Source organism: Oncorhynchus kisutch, linkage group LG1, assembly GCF_002021735.2.
Source record: "Oncorhynchus kisutch isolate 150728-3 linkage group LG1, Okis_V2, whole genome shotgun sequence".
In the NCBI taxonomy this organism is placed as follows: domain Eukaryota; kingdom Metazoa; phylum Chordata; class Actinopteri; order Salmoniformes; family Salmonidae; genus Oncorhynchus; species Oncorhynchus kisutch.
Genome location: NC_034174.2, coordinates 22,307,423 through 22,321,840, shown reverse-complemented (window position 1 = coordinate 22,321,840; position 14,418 = coordinate 22,307,423). Strand labels below are relative to the sequence as shown.

The following is a 14,418-nucleotide window of genomic DNA, read 5'->3' as shown; positions in this document are numbered from 1 at the left end:
GACATTCAGAAACTTGTCCCGAAGCCACTTCTGCGTTGTCTTGGCTGTGTGCTTAGGGTCATTGTCCTGTTAGAATATTAACCTTCGCCCCAGTATGAGGTCCTAAGTGCTCTGGAGCAGGTTTTTACGGATCTCTCTGTACTTTGCACCGTTCATTTTACCCTCGATCCTGACTAGTCTCCCAGTCCCTGCCACTGAAAAACATCCCCTCGGCATGATGCTGCCACCACCATGCTTCACCGGAGGGATGGTGCCAGGATTCTTCCAGATTTGACATTTAGGCCATAGAGTTCAATCTTTGTTTCATCAGACCAAAGAATTTAGTTTCTCGTGGTATGAGAGTCCTTTTGATGCCTTTTGGCAAACTCCAAGCGGGCTGTCAAGTGGGTTTCGTCTGGCCACTCTAATGGCCTGGTTGGTGGAGTGCTGCAGAGATGGTTGTCCTTCTGGAAGGTTCTCCCATCTCCACAGAGGAACTCTGGAGTTCTGGCAAAGTGACCATCGGGCTCTTGGTCACCTCCCTGACCAATGCCATTCTCCCCAGATTGTTCAGTTTGGCTGGGCAGTCAGCGCTAGGAAGAGTCTTGTTGGTTCCAAACTTCTTCCACTTAAGAATGATCGAGGCCACTGTGTTTTTGGGGACCTTCAATGCTGCAGAAATGTTTTGGTACCCTTCCCCAGATCTATGGACAATTCCTTTGACCTCATGGCTATCAACTCATGCACTGTCAACTGTGGGACCTTATATAGACATGTGTGTGCCTTTTGAAATCATGTCCAGTCAATTGAATTTACCCAATGTGGACTCCAATCAAGTTGTAGAACCATCTCAAGGATGATTAACCTCTCTGGGATCGTTCGGGACCCTAGCGTCCCACCTCGCCAACAGCCAGTGAAATTGCAGGGCGCCAAATTCAAAACAACAGAAATCTCATAATTAAAATTCCTCAACCATACAAGTATTTTACACCATTTTAAAGATACACTTCTCGTTAATCCAACCACAGTGTCCGATTTCAAAAAGGCTTTTCGGCAAAAGCAGAACATATCATTATGTTAGGTCAGCAACTAGTCACAGAAAACATTCAGCCATTTTCCGACAACAGAGAGGAGTCACAAAAAGCAGAAATATAGATAAAATGAATCACTAACCTTTGACGATCTTCATCAGATGACACTCCCAGGACTCAATATTACACAATACATGTATGTTTTGTTCGATCAAGTTCATATTTATATTCAAAAACCTCAGTTTACATTGGCGCCATGTTCAGAAATGCCTCAAAATATCCGGAGAAATTGCAGAGAGCCACATCAAATAACAGAAATACTCATCATAAACTTTGATGAAAGACACATGTCTACTGACAAATCAATTTCAAATCTTGTCATATGAAGAGAAATTATAGATAAAACATATCGGTGCTCATCGGCCATTGGACATTAACATTACACAACAAGTTTGAAATTGAAAATTCAACAGTGGGTGGTTTGGAAGGAATCAGTAGCTAACTGCAAGCTTTGCAAAGCAATTACTATTTTGCTTCCCCTGCTATTCGGTAGAGAGGGTGTGTAGTCCAAGTCTGGGCTTAAGGGTCTCTTTCACAAGATAAAAAGGATAAACATTCTCACGCACCACTATAGGCCAGAAAAGGTTGAATACATTGGCCATGCTATCAATCCAGCATGACTTAGATACACTTCTCAAAACAACCAGAAACTCAGAACTTGGAAATGAGTTCAAGACAACTGGGAACTCAGACAAAAACTAACTCCGACTGGGAAACTACGTTTTGAACATTCAACTCGGAATTCCAAGTCAGGAAATTGGGCCTCTTTCTAGAGCTCCGGCCTGAAGATCACTGATGTCATGATTCAAGCTTGTTTTTTTCCCGACTTCACAGTTGTCTTGAAAGCACCATAAATCCAGAAAATACCAGACTTTGATGACAAAGTTTCATGACAAAATTTGCCCACAAGACGGACCGCTGAGCCACCTTCCTGTTCAAGTGAGCACAGCACAACGATGAGTCCAACAATGGCTTGTATGCTGCTGCATAATTTAAGTAATATGCCAGGGAGATACAGTGGGTAGAACAAGTATTTAATACACTGCCGATTTTGCAGGTTTTCCTGCTTACAAAGCATGTAGAGGTCTGTGATGCAATAAAATGCAAATTAATTACTTAAAAATCATACAATGTGATTCTGGATTTTTGTTTTAGATTCCGTCTCTCACAGTTGAAGTGTACCCATGATAAAAATGACAGACCTCTACATGCTTTGTAAATAGGAAAACCTGCAAAATCGGCAGTGTATCAAATACTTGTTCTCCCCACTGTATGTATACTGTAGCTAAGAAAGTAATATTAAGTGTATTTTGTGTAGTAAGTTGTTAGTATCCCATGTGCGTCACCCTAATAATTTTGTCCCTTGCCCCCTGTTCTGACTTGGCGGTGCACATTAAGCCTATAGCCTGTTTTAGAGAAATGTCATCATTAAATATTGTAAGAGTTTTCATTGTGTACTTATATCCCCCTTTTTTTTCACGCGGTTCTGACTTGGTGTATGCGGAGAATACTGTCAGAACGGCCCATGTTCTGAATTATGTCGCTGTACATTTCAAAAGTGATGAACAAATAGTTATATCGAATATGTCCGTCTTAGCTCGCTCATTAATGTCTTAATCGAAATTACGGATTGCCTTTTATAGACTCATTGTTCCCATAAGCCATATTTTGTACATCTCAATTGTCAGGAGAAACCACATTTATTTAAACAACTTCTTCGGGATAGGGGGCAGCATTTTCACTTTTGGATAAATAGCATGCCCAATTCCAACTGTCTGCTACTCATCCCCAGAATATAAGATATGCATATTATTAGTAGATTTGGATAGAAAACACTCTGAAGTTTCTAAAACTGTTTGAATCCTGTCTGTGAGTATAACAACTTATTTAGCAGGCGAAACCCAGAGGACAAACATTCAGATTTAGTTTTTAGGTCACTGTCTTTTCAATAGGTTTTCATGGGGAATCTGACTTTACTGTAGATCCTACCGCTTCCACTGGATGTCACCAGTCTGTAGAAATCTGTGGTGGTTTTTCCTTTGTGTAATGAAGAAGTAGCACAGCTCAGAATGCATGTCACTTCATGTGGACTGTTTGTTAGAGGCGCGTGGCCAGAAAAGTAGCGTCAGTTTGTATTCCTCCTGTATTGAAAACAGATCATCCCGTCTTCAATTTGATCGATTATTAACGTTTAAAAAGACCTAAAGTTGTATTACAAAAGTAGTTTGAAATGTTTTGGCAAAGTTTACAGTTAACTTTTGAGATATTTTGTAGTGACGTTGCGCAAGTTGGAAGCTGTGTTTTTCTGGATCAAATGCGCCAAATAAATTGACATTTTGAATATATACCGACGGAATTAATCGAACAAAATGACCATTTGTGTTATGGGACATATTGGAGTGCCAACAAAAGAAGCTCATCAAAGGTAAGGCATGAATTATATTTTTATTTCTGCTTCATGTGTCGTGCCTGCAGGGTTGAAATATGCTACTTATTTCATCTTATGATTTCGCCAAAAGCCTTTTTGAAATCTGACATGTTGGCTGGATTCACAACGAGTGTAGCTTTAATTTGGTATCTTACATGTGTAATTTAATGAAAGTATGATTTTTATAGTATTTTATTTGAATTTTCCCTGGCAATTGGCCAGGTGGGACGATTAAGTCAGCCATATCAGTTGTGTTTTTTTGAAAGGCAGTAAATGAGGCTGAATGAACGGTTTTGCTGTCAGACAAGGCTCCACTGATAGCCAGGTGTAGCGGTGGTAAGGTTTCACTACATGGTGCTGAAAAGAAAGCTCTGCTGTTGGGACAGCTGACAGTTTATGGGCACCGTTTGTCACTGTTATAGTGCAATTAATGTGTTGTGTTTAGGCTTTGCTGGCATGCATCTAAAAAATGTTTTTGAGTTTGCCCCACCAAGATTTACATGGTAAAATCACCACTGTACATGGCTAAGTTTGTCTGACAGCTATGGAGACTCATCAGCCAAATGCAGTCATACCTACAGTACAGCAGGCACATAACCAGATAGGTTGACATGAATCTCCATCATGTTAATCAAATATCATTACACTTACACAGTTAATGCTAGTACACGTGTGCAGGCTGATGACTATTTATACTAATCACTTTGCTTCCAATCTAGTATTCATGTAAAACACTAGTCTGTATGCCTGTATTGAACCTGACAAATGGGAATGGAATTTAATGAAAATAGAGGCCAGAGCAGATCTCAGACAAAAAATACGTTCCACCCCAGGCCACATTAGCCCTGGATGAAGGCTTCTAAACCCTTCACTGCGCTCTGACAGGTCCAGATAAGGCCATATTGGGAAGGGTAGATGCAGGAAGTCAGTCATTCAACAAGGCATTTTAGTGCAATCCAGTGATACTGTACTTTGCAGAGATAGGCCTAATAACAGATACTCACACAATCACGTTCTGATCAAAGGTTTGCACACTCTGATCAGTAGTTTGATATGTGATGGGTAAACCAATGTCTGAAACATGTTGTTTGCATAAATACAGAGTTTTACAGGTTGATGTGAACCCATCTGGTCTGCTCCATCACTCTCTCCACCATTGCATTTCTCAACCCTTCAGATCAGTAACCAGAGGTACATTAGACTGGGATGTGGACCGGACTGGACTTAGGGCTCTATTCAATCCATACAGCGGAAGTTCAGCGTTACAGCATGACTTAAATTTAAAGGCAATGTTCCTGCGTTAGCATAGACTGCATTCATGGTAAATGCTGCATTGGCTCAATCAGAAATTGCCTTTAAATATCTATTGCGCAATCTGTAGGGTTTCAGCGATACAGGTTGAATAGAGCCCTTACACTCTACTCTGAGTAGTAACATCAAATTGATTCTCCTGCTTTGATCTCATTCACGACCTGATCTTTAAATAGCAGGAGTGCTCCGCTGTGTCAGCACAACAGACCCGGTAAACAAGTCCCTCCCATGGTGCTGCTCGCACCGAAGCAGCCCCATCAGCACTAAATTGTAAACAGCAAATTATCCAGGCACCACCAAAACCCGTCAGAGTCATTCTCAGATTGGATTGTTCCCACTGCCAGCCCAAGAGACTAGGGCCTTTATGGACAGGAAATGAAAAGAGCTGGGCTGAATGCATTTGAAAACGAGAACTTTATTTACAATACATAAGGGGCTGGCTGCTGGCCAACTGCTAAGCTCTTGCTTAGTAAACACCATTTTTCAACAAGTCACCTCAACTTGGCTTTTCTTTCTCTTTATCAAGCAATGCAGAGCCACAAGAACTGCTTGTCAATATACTGAGCATACAAAACATGAAGAACACAAGCTCTTTCCATGACATTGACTGACCAGGAGAATCTAGGTAAAAGCGATGATCCCTTATTGATGTCACTTGTTAAATCCACTTCAATTGGTGAAATTTTTAAGCCTTGAGATAATTGAGACATATATCGTGTATGTGTGCCATTCAGAGTGTGAATGGGCAAGACAAAATATTTAAGTGCCTTTGAATGGGATATGATAGTAGGTGCCAGGCGTATCTGTTTGTGTCAGAAACTGCAACGCTACTGGGCCTAACACTTTCCCATGTGTATCAAGAATGGGGGGTTCTTAATGTTTGGTATATATTGAAGTAGCATAACCCTTGAAGAAACACTAAAGTAACTCCTTTTTCATCATCATCATCTGCAACTCCTCCAACTATTGATTTTTTTCACAACTGCCACCAGTTTGATGCCAAAACAATGACATAATATATCTAAAAAAAGGTTATAAAATAAAGTATATTCCATACTGAAACCCTCAACTGTAACACCAACGGTATTCACTAAATTGATGGCTTATGTTTAGGATAATGTTTTACAGTTTTGTCATTACATTTTATATTTAAAAAATAATCTTACTCAATGATTTCATATATTTTACATGTGATAAGAACACAAAGAGGATCACCTGTGACATTCTGAAGCATATTTTATGATCGGTTACATAAAATCCTTGAAAGATACCAAAATTCTGGTAGTTTACTGGTAAACTTAGAAAGTTTCCAGTAATATCCCTTTGCAACCCTAGATGTGAGTCACCATGCACTGCAAATAAAAGTATTCTGTATTATATAGAAGGATTCCTTATTATATAGAAGGCTTGAATATTTAATCTCCTTAATGCCAGGCTTCCTTCTCAAGTGTAGAGATTAACTGTGGAATCAAAGTACACCTCATTATCAGCCACAGTATGGTAGCATGCTCCCAAAGCCTATCAGCACAGCTCTCTCTCTCTCTCTCTCTCTCTCTAGTAACAAGAGTTGGGTCTGAGTGAACCTGGGTCTAAACCCCCCCCCCTTTTTTAAACAACCCTTTTTTAAAGAATATAATATAACATCCCTCTGTAGGTTCTGCTCTGTCCATCCTCTCAGGTCTCTGAAGTACCCATATACAGTAGATCTGATCTTTTCACTGTAGGCTGCATCCTTTTAGCCCATATCTCTCCCCCCTTTCTCTCCCCTCTCTCTGGGTGTCTTATTAAAGGCGCTCTATATAATGAGATTTAGGTCCTGGGGATTAATGGTGTGGCTAATTGATAGACACAGCTGGGGAGGATTAAAACCCTTCCATTCCCCTGCCGCTTTTTGGGGCCTCAGCTGATTAATTGAAATCACAGGGATGGACACAAATATACGTTGTTACCCTGCAGAGTATTCCTTCCACTCTTTGCTTTGCAATGTACAGAATGCTAGAACCGTGAGGGAGAAGGGCCCTTGACGTTCACATTAAAACACAGAGGTCATCACCTTCAGTTAATCAATCAACTTCAAGGAAAAGGTTGTCACTGTGTCTATTCCTTCTCCTTGCCCTCCAACACAGAGAAAAGATTGAGGTCTGGATTCAATCCGTATCGCGGGAGATCCTTGCTAAAATGTTAAGGTAATTCCCGATTGATCAGTCATATGTAGTTAACGGATTTACTAACGGAGGAAGCTATTTCTGATTTCATACTTCTGGCAGAAGCAATCGGGCCTGAATGTTACAGGCAGGGTAGGGTTCAGGCTTAAAATTCATGCCGATGCAGAGCTCAAGAAGGTTAGAGTGAAGCCCACTGATGGTTGAACATGAACTAGGTAGTAGTAAGTAAGTTGCAACATTTTTAAAACATGTCTCATTTATTTTCTTAAGCACATATCCAGTATCTAGATGAATGAAGAAAATGATTCAGATACACTTAATAATGGAACAACTATCAGCAGACATGGCTGTTTAACCCTTTCACAGTCCCAAGTCCAGAGGCAGACAGAAAGGCGTTCGTCAAGTACACAAGAGAAGAGGGAGGGCTGCATTTGACATGTAAAAAAACTGGATTATAACAAAGCTGTCTTAATTCTTAAAAAACAACCCCCCCCCCAAAAAAAAATAGAAAAGATAAACTGAAACAAACGTACAGCATCTTGACAAAGTTGAGAAAAGAAACACACGCAACCATTGAAAATAGCTGTTCCAAAACGTCTTTCAGCCTATTGAAGAGCTAGCTAGAGCAGCAACTTTTTTTGAAATGAATACTTCAAAAATAGGTATCGTACAGCATGTTATTTTTTGAATGTCTTTTTACAGAGTATATTCACATTCTCACCACATAAGAATAAGTGTGTTAAGTAAAACATAAAAATAAAATAATTCATGCATCTCTCAGTAGTTTTGTTGACCTAAAAATGGGAATGTTCAAGGCCAGAAAAATCCTTCTAATGCTTCTTTATCAGTGCATTCTTTCCAAGCCATTTCAAGTTTTACTGTGTTATACTATCTCACTATTCAGATCATGCCTACATAAGCTTTACAGTGTGGAAAGCAACACAAAACCGTACAGGGCAGGCAAGCATCTGAGCGTATAGGCTCCTGGACTCATGAGTTCACAGAGGAAAGGCAGGCATTCTCTGTTTGTTAGAAACCCCCCTCAGTTTTAAAAACAGACACACATACACACATCCAATTTCAGTGTTGTGTTGACCGGATGATGGTTGGGTAAGTCTTCGATCAGCCCAGTGATGTATCAGGTATCACTGACAGAGGGTTGCTTTAGTAATACTTCTCCAAAACGCTCCAAAAGGAGTATAACTGATCTTAACCTACAGCCAGCCCTCGTTGTGTGGTTCTCTCGTCTGTGTTGTTGCTGGGTACAGCAGTTCTTGTGACATCAGAGAGCAGAGGAGAGGGACTCATATGAAGGTTGGGGGGGGGCGGAGGTTACAAGGGAGTGTGCCGCTCGAAACTTCTCCAATGGCAACCAACCCTGAGATAGCAGGAGTCCGATACAAAACACACCACAAAAGGCACTTTATAAAATGACAGTGCTTCTGTTCTAAGGAAATTCAAGTTGAGAGAGAGAAAGAGTGTCTTTCTGTACATTGTGTTCAGCGTTAAACCAAAAGGAGATGAGTTTGTCATGTTCCTTTTCATCATCCAAGCCAAACGAGCGTCAGCACTCCTGTTTCTCAGAAGTGTCTCGCATCCCCAGATAGCTCGACGTCCAGTAGAGTGAGAAACAAAACACACTAAAAACTTGCCACTAAAAAAGACAGAATAGAGTAGCAGCAGAACCTGGTGAGGTCACAGGCCGTCTTCTAGAACACTCTCTTAGGTTCCGTCCTCTCCTCACTGGTCTACTATGGGAATATCTCTCTGCTTGGGCCCTGCCTGTGGTTTCGAGGAGCATCTGACCCCAATCCCTCCCCCCGTACCCACCCACACCCCTCTCTCAGTCGTCCTCTCCCCCGCCGTAGAGGTCTGCCAGCTTCTTGAAGCGGGGGCCCCAGTCGTTGAGGTAGTCGTAGTCCTGGTCTCCTGAGCTAGAGGAGTTGAGGGAGCTGACAGAGCCGGCCGTGGAGCCACTGCCCTCATAGTCAAACACCAGCAGGGAGTCATAGGGCGGGGCCGTGGGGTCGTTGTCCGCCGCCCTCAGACCCTGAGAGAGAGAGAGAGAGGGAGAGACAGAGAGGCTTAGTTAACACTGAGGAGAGAAAGGCAATAGTGATTATACTGATGGCATGCTTGTTGCTAAGTTTGGTATGAACTGTGGTGCTACTGTGATTGGTATGAACTGTGGTGCTACTGTGATTGGTATGAACTGTGGTGCTACTGTGATTGTTATGAACTGTGGTGTTACTGTGGTTGTTATGAACTGTGGTGTTACTGTGGTTGTTATGAACTGTGGTGTTACTGTGGTTGTTATGAACTGTGGTGTTACTGTGGTTGTTATGAACTGTGGTGTTACTGTGATTGTTATGAACTGTGGTGTTACTGTGAATGTTATGAACTGTGGTGTTACTGTGGTGTTATGAACTGTGGTGTTACTGTGAATGTTATGAACTGTGGTGTTAGTGTGGTTGTTATGAACTGTGGTGTTACTGTGAATGTTATGAACTGTGGTGTTACTGTGGTTGTTATGAACTGTGGTGTTACTGTGAATGTTATGAACTGTGGTGTTACTGTGGTTGTTATGAACTGTGGTGTTACTGTGAATGTTATGAACTGTGGTGTTACTGTGGTTGTTATGAACTGTGGTGTTACTGTGAATGTTATGAACTGTGGTGTTACTGTGAATGTTATGAACTGTGGTGTTACTGTGGTTGTTATGAACTGTGGTGTTACTGTGAATGTTATGAACTGTGGTGTTACTGTGGTTGTTATGAACTGTGGTGTTACTGTGAATGTTATGAACTGTGGTGTTACTCTGGTTGTTATGAACTGTGGTGTTACTCTGGTTGTTATGAACTGTGGTGTTACTCTGGTTGTTATGAACTGTGGTGTTACTGTGGTTGTTATGAACTGTGCTGTTATGAACTATGCTGTTACTGTGATTGCTCCTTGGTATAGAAACTCAAACATTAGAACACTTAAATAGTATTTTGAGATAAATTACTTCTGATGTCTAATAGTTAACATACGTCGTTTATGAAGTCTCCGATGTCTCCAGGGTGGGGCAGGCTGGGTCTGACAGGGTACTGGGACTCAGCGATGATGGGCCTCTCGTCCACCCTGCGCACCCCCACTGGTTTACTGATTATGTGCTCCACAGACTCAGGCTGCTGCAGCTGGCTCAGGTCATAGTCCTGCAACACAGAGCAAGGAAGGAGACTCAGTGGGACTGTAAGAATGACTGAGGAAGTGTCTGAGTGCAATCACAGTTATTAAATATGCCATCTTCATCATCATTGTCATCGTCATCATCATCACCGCCATCATCTCTATGGCTGTGTTGTTAGATGAAGCCTTGCTCTGCATGTGTAATGTGTATAACACTGACCTGGTCCTCCTCTCCTCCTCCCTCCTCGTCGTACTTCAGAATGTTGTCTCTGACGTCGTCCTCTGGGTCGATCAGCAGGGGCTTGGCCTGACGCTCCTTCTCCCTGCGCTTCATCCACATCACAAACACTAGCACAAGGACTGCAACATACAACACACACCACAATACAACACAGATAGAGGAGTGAACAGGGATATATCAGAGGTGGTGTGTGTAATGTACATGATGTACATGATATACAGTACCTAGTAGTATGATTATACAGACAATGACTCCTACAGCACAGGTGTGTGTGTGTGTGCGTGTGTTTATAAGTGTGTATTACACTCACTAAGCAGTATGATGATACAGATGAGTATGGCTATGATGGCTCCGGTCCCCAGTCCGGCAGCAGCCACAGCTCCGGTGGTAGTACAGTCTCCGTTGTCATCACATGGACACACCTTGACCTTTATAATGGACCTGTTAGAGAGGGGCGGGTTACCGGAGTCCGACACGATGATGGGAACATCATACACCTCTGCATCCAGGTAGGGAATCCTCAGTCTCAACTGGGCATAGTCACCTGCACATAGTCACACAGACACAATGTCCAGTCACTGCTAGAAGCATATAGCAGTGGTGTAGAAATAAACAGTTGACCACTCCAGAGTTTTACTGTAGTCACCTGTGGCCATGTGAGCAGTACTGGCAGAGATACAGTACATGCAAATACATACAGAATAATACACAGGTAGTCACTGTAGCGAAATAAACACGCAGGCAGGCACACATCTGCAGCACAATATCTCCAATCATATTTCCAACTAAAACAACAGTATATTTCCAACGAAATACTTCAACTAAAACAACAGTATCGGACTGCCAACAGAAAGGGGGCTATACATCAACATGCACAGATGACATCTTGTCTATCAGGGCAGGGAGATGAATGGATGTGATCTGTCACAAAGCACACAAGTCATACGTCAACATGAGACAGAGCCATTTACTCTCTAGGAGAATAGTGACATATAAGAGCTCCTTTATACCACAGGCCATCAGCCTGAGACCACACCATGTCATCTGTCACACAGAAGCAAACACACAGGGAGCCAGCATCCACACACACACATCAGACAAGATTTAGACAATATAAATCAACAGCATTTACATTTGAACATTTCAGTCATTTAGCAGATGCTCTTTTCGAGAGTGACTTACAGTTAGTGCATTCATCTTAAGATAGATAGGTGGGACAACCACATATGATGAGGCTCCCGAGTGGCACAGCGGTCTAAGGCACTGCATCTCAGTGCTAGAGGCGTCACTACAGACACCCTGGTTCGATTTCAGGCTGTATCACAACATGCCTTGATTGGGAGTCCCAAAGGGCGGCGCACAATTAGCCCAGCGTCGTCCGGGTTTGGCCAGTGTAGGCTGTCATTGTAAACAAGAATTTGTTCTTAACTGACTTGCCTAGTTAAATAAAGGTTAAAAAAAATTGACACTACGGTTCAAAGTTTGGGACAACTTAGAAATGTCCTTGTTTTTGAAAGAAAAGCTACATTTTTTGTCCATTAAAATAACATCAAATTGATCAGAAATACAGTGCAGACATTGTTAATGTTGTGACTGACTATTGTAGCTGGAAAGGGATGATTCTTTTATGGAATATCTACATAGTCGTACAGAGGCCCATTATCAGCAACCATCACTCCTGTGTACCAATGGCATGTTGTGTTAGCTAATCCAAGTTTAACATTTTAAAAGGCTAATTGATCATTAGAAAACCCTTTTGTAATTATGTTAGCACAGATGAAAACTGTCGTTCTGATTAAAGAAGCAATAAAACTGGACTTCTTTAGACTAGTTGAGTATCTGGAGCATCAGCATTTGTGGGTTTGATTACAGGCTAAAAATGGCCAGAAACAGGACTTTCTTCTGAAACTAGTCAGTCTTTTCTTGTTCTGAGAAATTAAGACTGGCAGCTTCATTAAATAGTACCTGCAAAACACCAGTCTCAACGTCAACAGTGAAGAGGCGACTCCGGGATGCTGTCCTTCTTGGCAGAATTGCAAAGAAAAAACCATATCTCAGACTGAGCAATACAAATAAAAGATTAAGATGGGAAAAAGAACACAGACACTGGACAGAGGAACTCTGCCTAGAAGGCCAGCATCCCGAAGTCGCCTCTTCACTGTTGACGTTGAGACTGGTGTTTTGGGGGTACTATTTAATGAAGCTGCCAGTTGAGGACTTGTGAGGCGTCTGTTTCTCAAACTAGACACTCTAATGTATTTGTCCTCTTGCTCAGTTGTACACCGGGGCCTCCCACTCCTCTTTCTATTCTAGTTAGAGTCAGTTTGCGCTGTTCTGTGAAGGGAGTAGTACACAGCGTTGTACGAGATCTTCAGTTTCTTGGCAATTTCTCGCATGGATTAGCCTTCATTCAGTTCTTTATTTTCTGGCCATTTTGAGCCTGTAATCGAACCCACAAATGCTCAAGCTCCAGATACTCTACTAGTTTAAAGAAGACCCGTTTTATTGCTTCTTTAATCAGTACAACAGTTTTCAGCTGTGCTAATATAATTGCAAGTAGAGAAGTTGGACTACAGAATTTGAACAATGACACACTACACCTCTAGCGGAGATCCCATGTCTTACCGCTGATCCGGGAGATGGTCCAGTTGCGTCGGATGCTGGGGGGGTAGGAGGGCAGCTCAAACACAAAGGGCCCCACATGGGGATCAGCGTCAGCATCAGAGGCTGTGATGTTGACCTTGGAGCGGGGATTGGCGCGTTCACACAACTGGGCCTCCTTGGGCATCATCACCGGAGCATTGTCATTCACATCTATCAGATGGATCTGCAGAGTACCTGTTCCACTGGCCGGGGGAGAACCTGACAAGGGGGTGCGAGGGGAGAGAGAGAGGGGGGAGAGATGGGAGGAGATAAAGAAGAAGGGGAGAAAGGAAGAGAGAGACAAATGTAATCAATTTGAGGACGACAGAAACTTCATGCATATACACAGCACAGCCGCAGGAAGTAGGGGTGCCCACCCCAAAACATCTTCCCGCTGCCATATAATATACAGTGTCTAAAAATCACTTGTCGTCAATTGAATTTCATTTGGAGGGGAGAAATAGAATGAAAATAGAAGAGAGCAAAGGGACAGAGGGAGGGGAGATGAGGAAGAAACAGAGAAAGAGAAAAACGAGGGAGCTGAGAGAATATTGAGAGAGGGTTTGAGAGTGATGGAAGAATACAGCATGCATTTGTTCTAAAAGCTCCCAGTGATGACAGCCATAATAAATGAAACCGCACATAAATATTTCACTCTGTGTGAGTCGGGAGCTCAGCACTCTCAGTGGACACATGAAACGACTCTACTGGAAAGCACCACATATCTCCCTTACACAGGGGCTGTTGTTAAAATGCACTGAGGCGAAACACACCCTAACCTACAATATACTATGACAACAAACACACCATAATCTACAATATAGCGTGACAACAAACACACCCTAACCTACAGTCTATGAGAAAAGACTACTATAACTTTGTATAGCCAACTGATTATCATGGAGTATTTAAGCAATAAGGCCCGCGTTGTGTCGTGCCCAAGAAGAGCCCTTAGCCGCAGTATATTGACCATATATCACAAACCCCTGAAGTGCCGTATTGCTATTATAAACTGTTTACCAACGTAATTAGAGCAGTAAAATAAATGTGGCATTCAGTCTGATATACCATGGCTGTCAATCAGCATTCAGGGCTCGAACCACCCAGTTTATAATTTCTGCTAAGTAACTGATGCTGCTCTGTCTGCATGAATGGAGTTCACCCAAGCTCATCACACTGAGGAGATCCATCTCTGTTTTCTATTACAAAGTAAAGCAGTGCATGAGCTACAGACACTTTATGTAAAGGTCTATTGCCTCAGCACAGTAGAGTACACCATTGACTGCTTGTCTGTTGTGATTGGTTCGGTGCTTTGTTGAGCTCCTTCCTTAGTGGAGCAGAATGAATAAAAGCAAAATTAAATTAAAGTAGAATATATCCCCATGTAGA

At 42.2% G+C, this 14,418-nt stretch overlaps 1 protein-coding gene across 2 annotated transcripts in view; it reads right to left on the bottom strand.

The window, feature by feature from the left end:
- Window positions 1–5,204: 5,204 nt before the first annotated feature.
- LOC109908223 (cadherin-4) overlaps window positions 5,205–14,418 on the bottom strand; it is a 327,390-nt gene continuing 318,176 nt past the window's right edge. For both annotated transcript variants that reach the window (XM_031801612.1, XM_031801646.1), the window contains exons 13-17: window positions 13,012–13,248; window positions 10,697–10,930; window positions 10,366–10,505; window positions 10,007–10,171; window positions 5,205–9,024 (exon numbers count right to left, since the gene is read on the bottom strand). In XM_031801612.1, coding sequence (XP_031657472.1) covers window positions 8,818–9,024; window positions 10,007–10,171; window positions 10,366–10,505; window positions 10,697–10,930; window positions 13,012–13,248 — 983 coding nt within the window. In that variant the 3' untranslated portion in view covers window positions 5,205–8,817. The remainder of the gene's footprint in view (window positions 9,025–10,006; window positions 10,172–10,365; window positions 10,506–10,696; window positions 10,931–13,011; window positions 13,249–14,418) is intronic.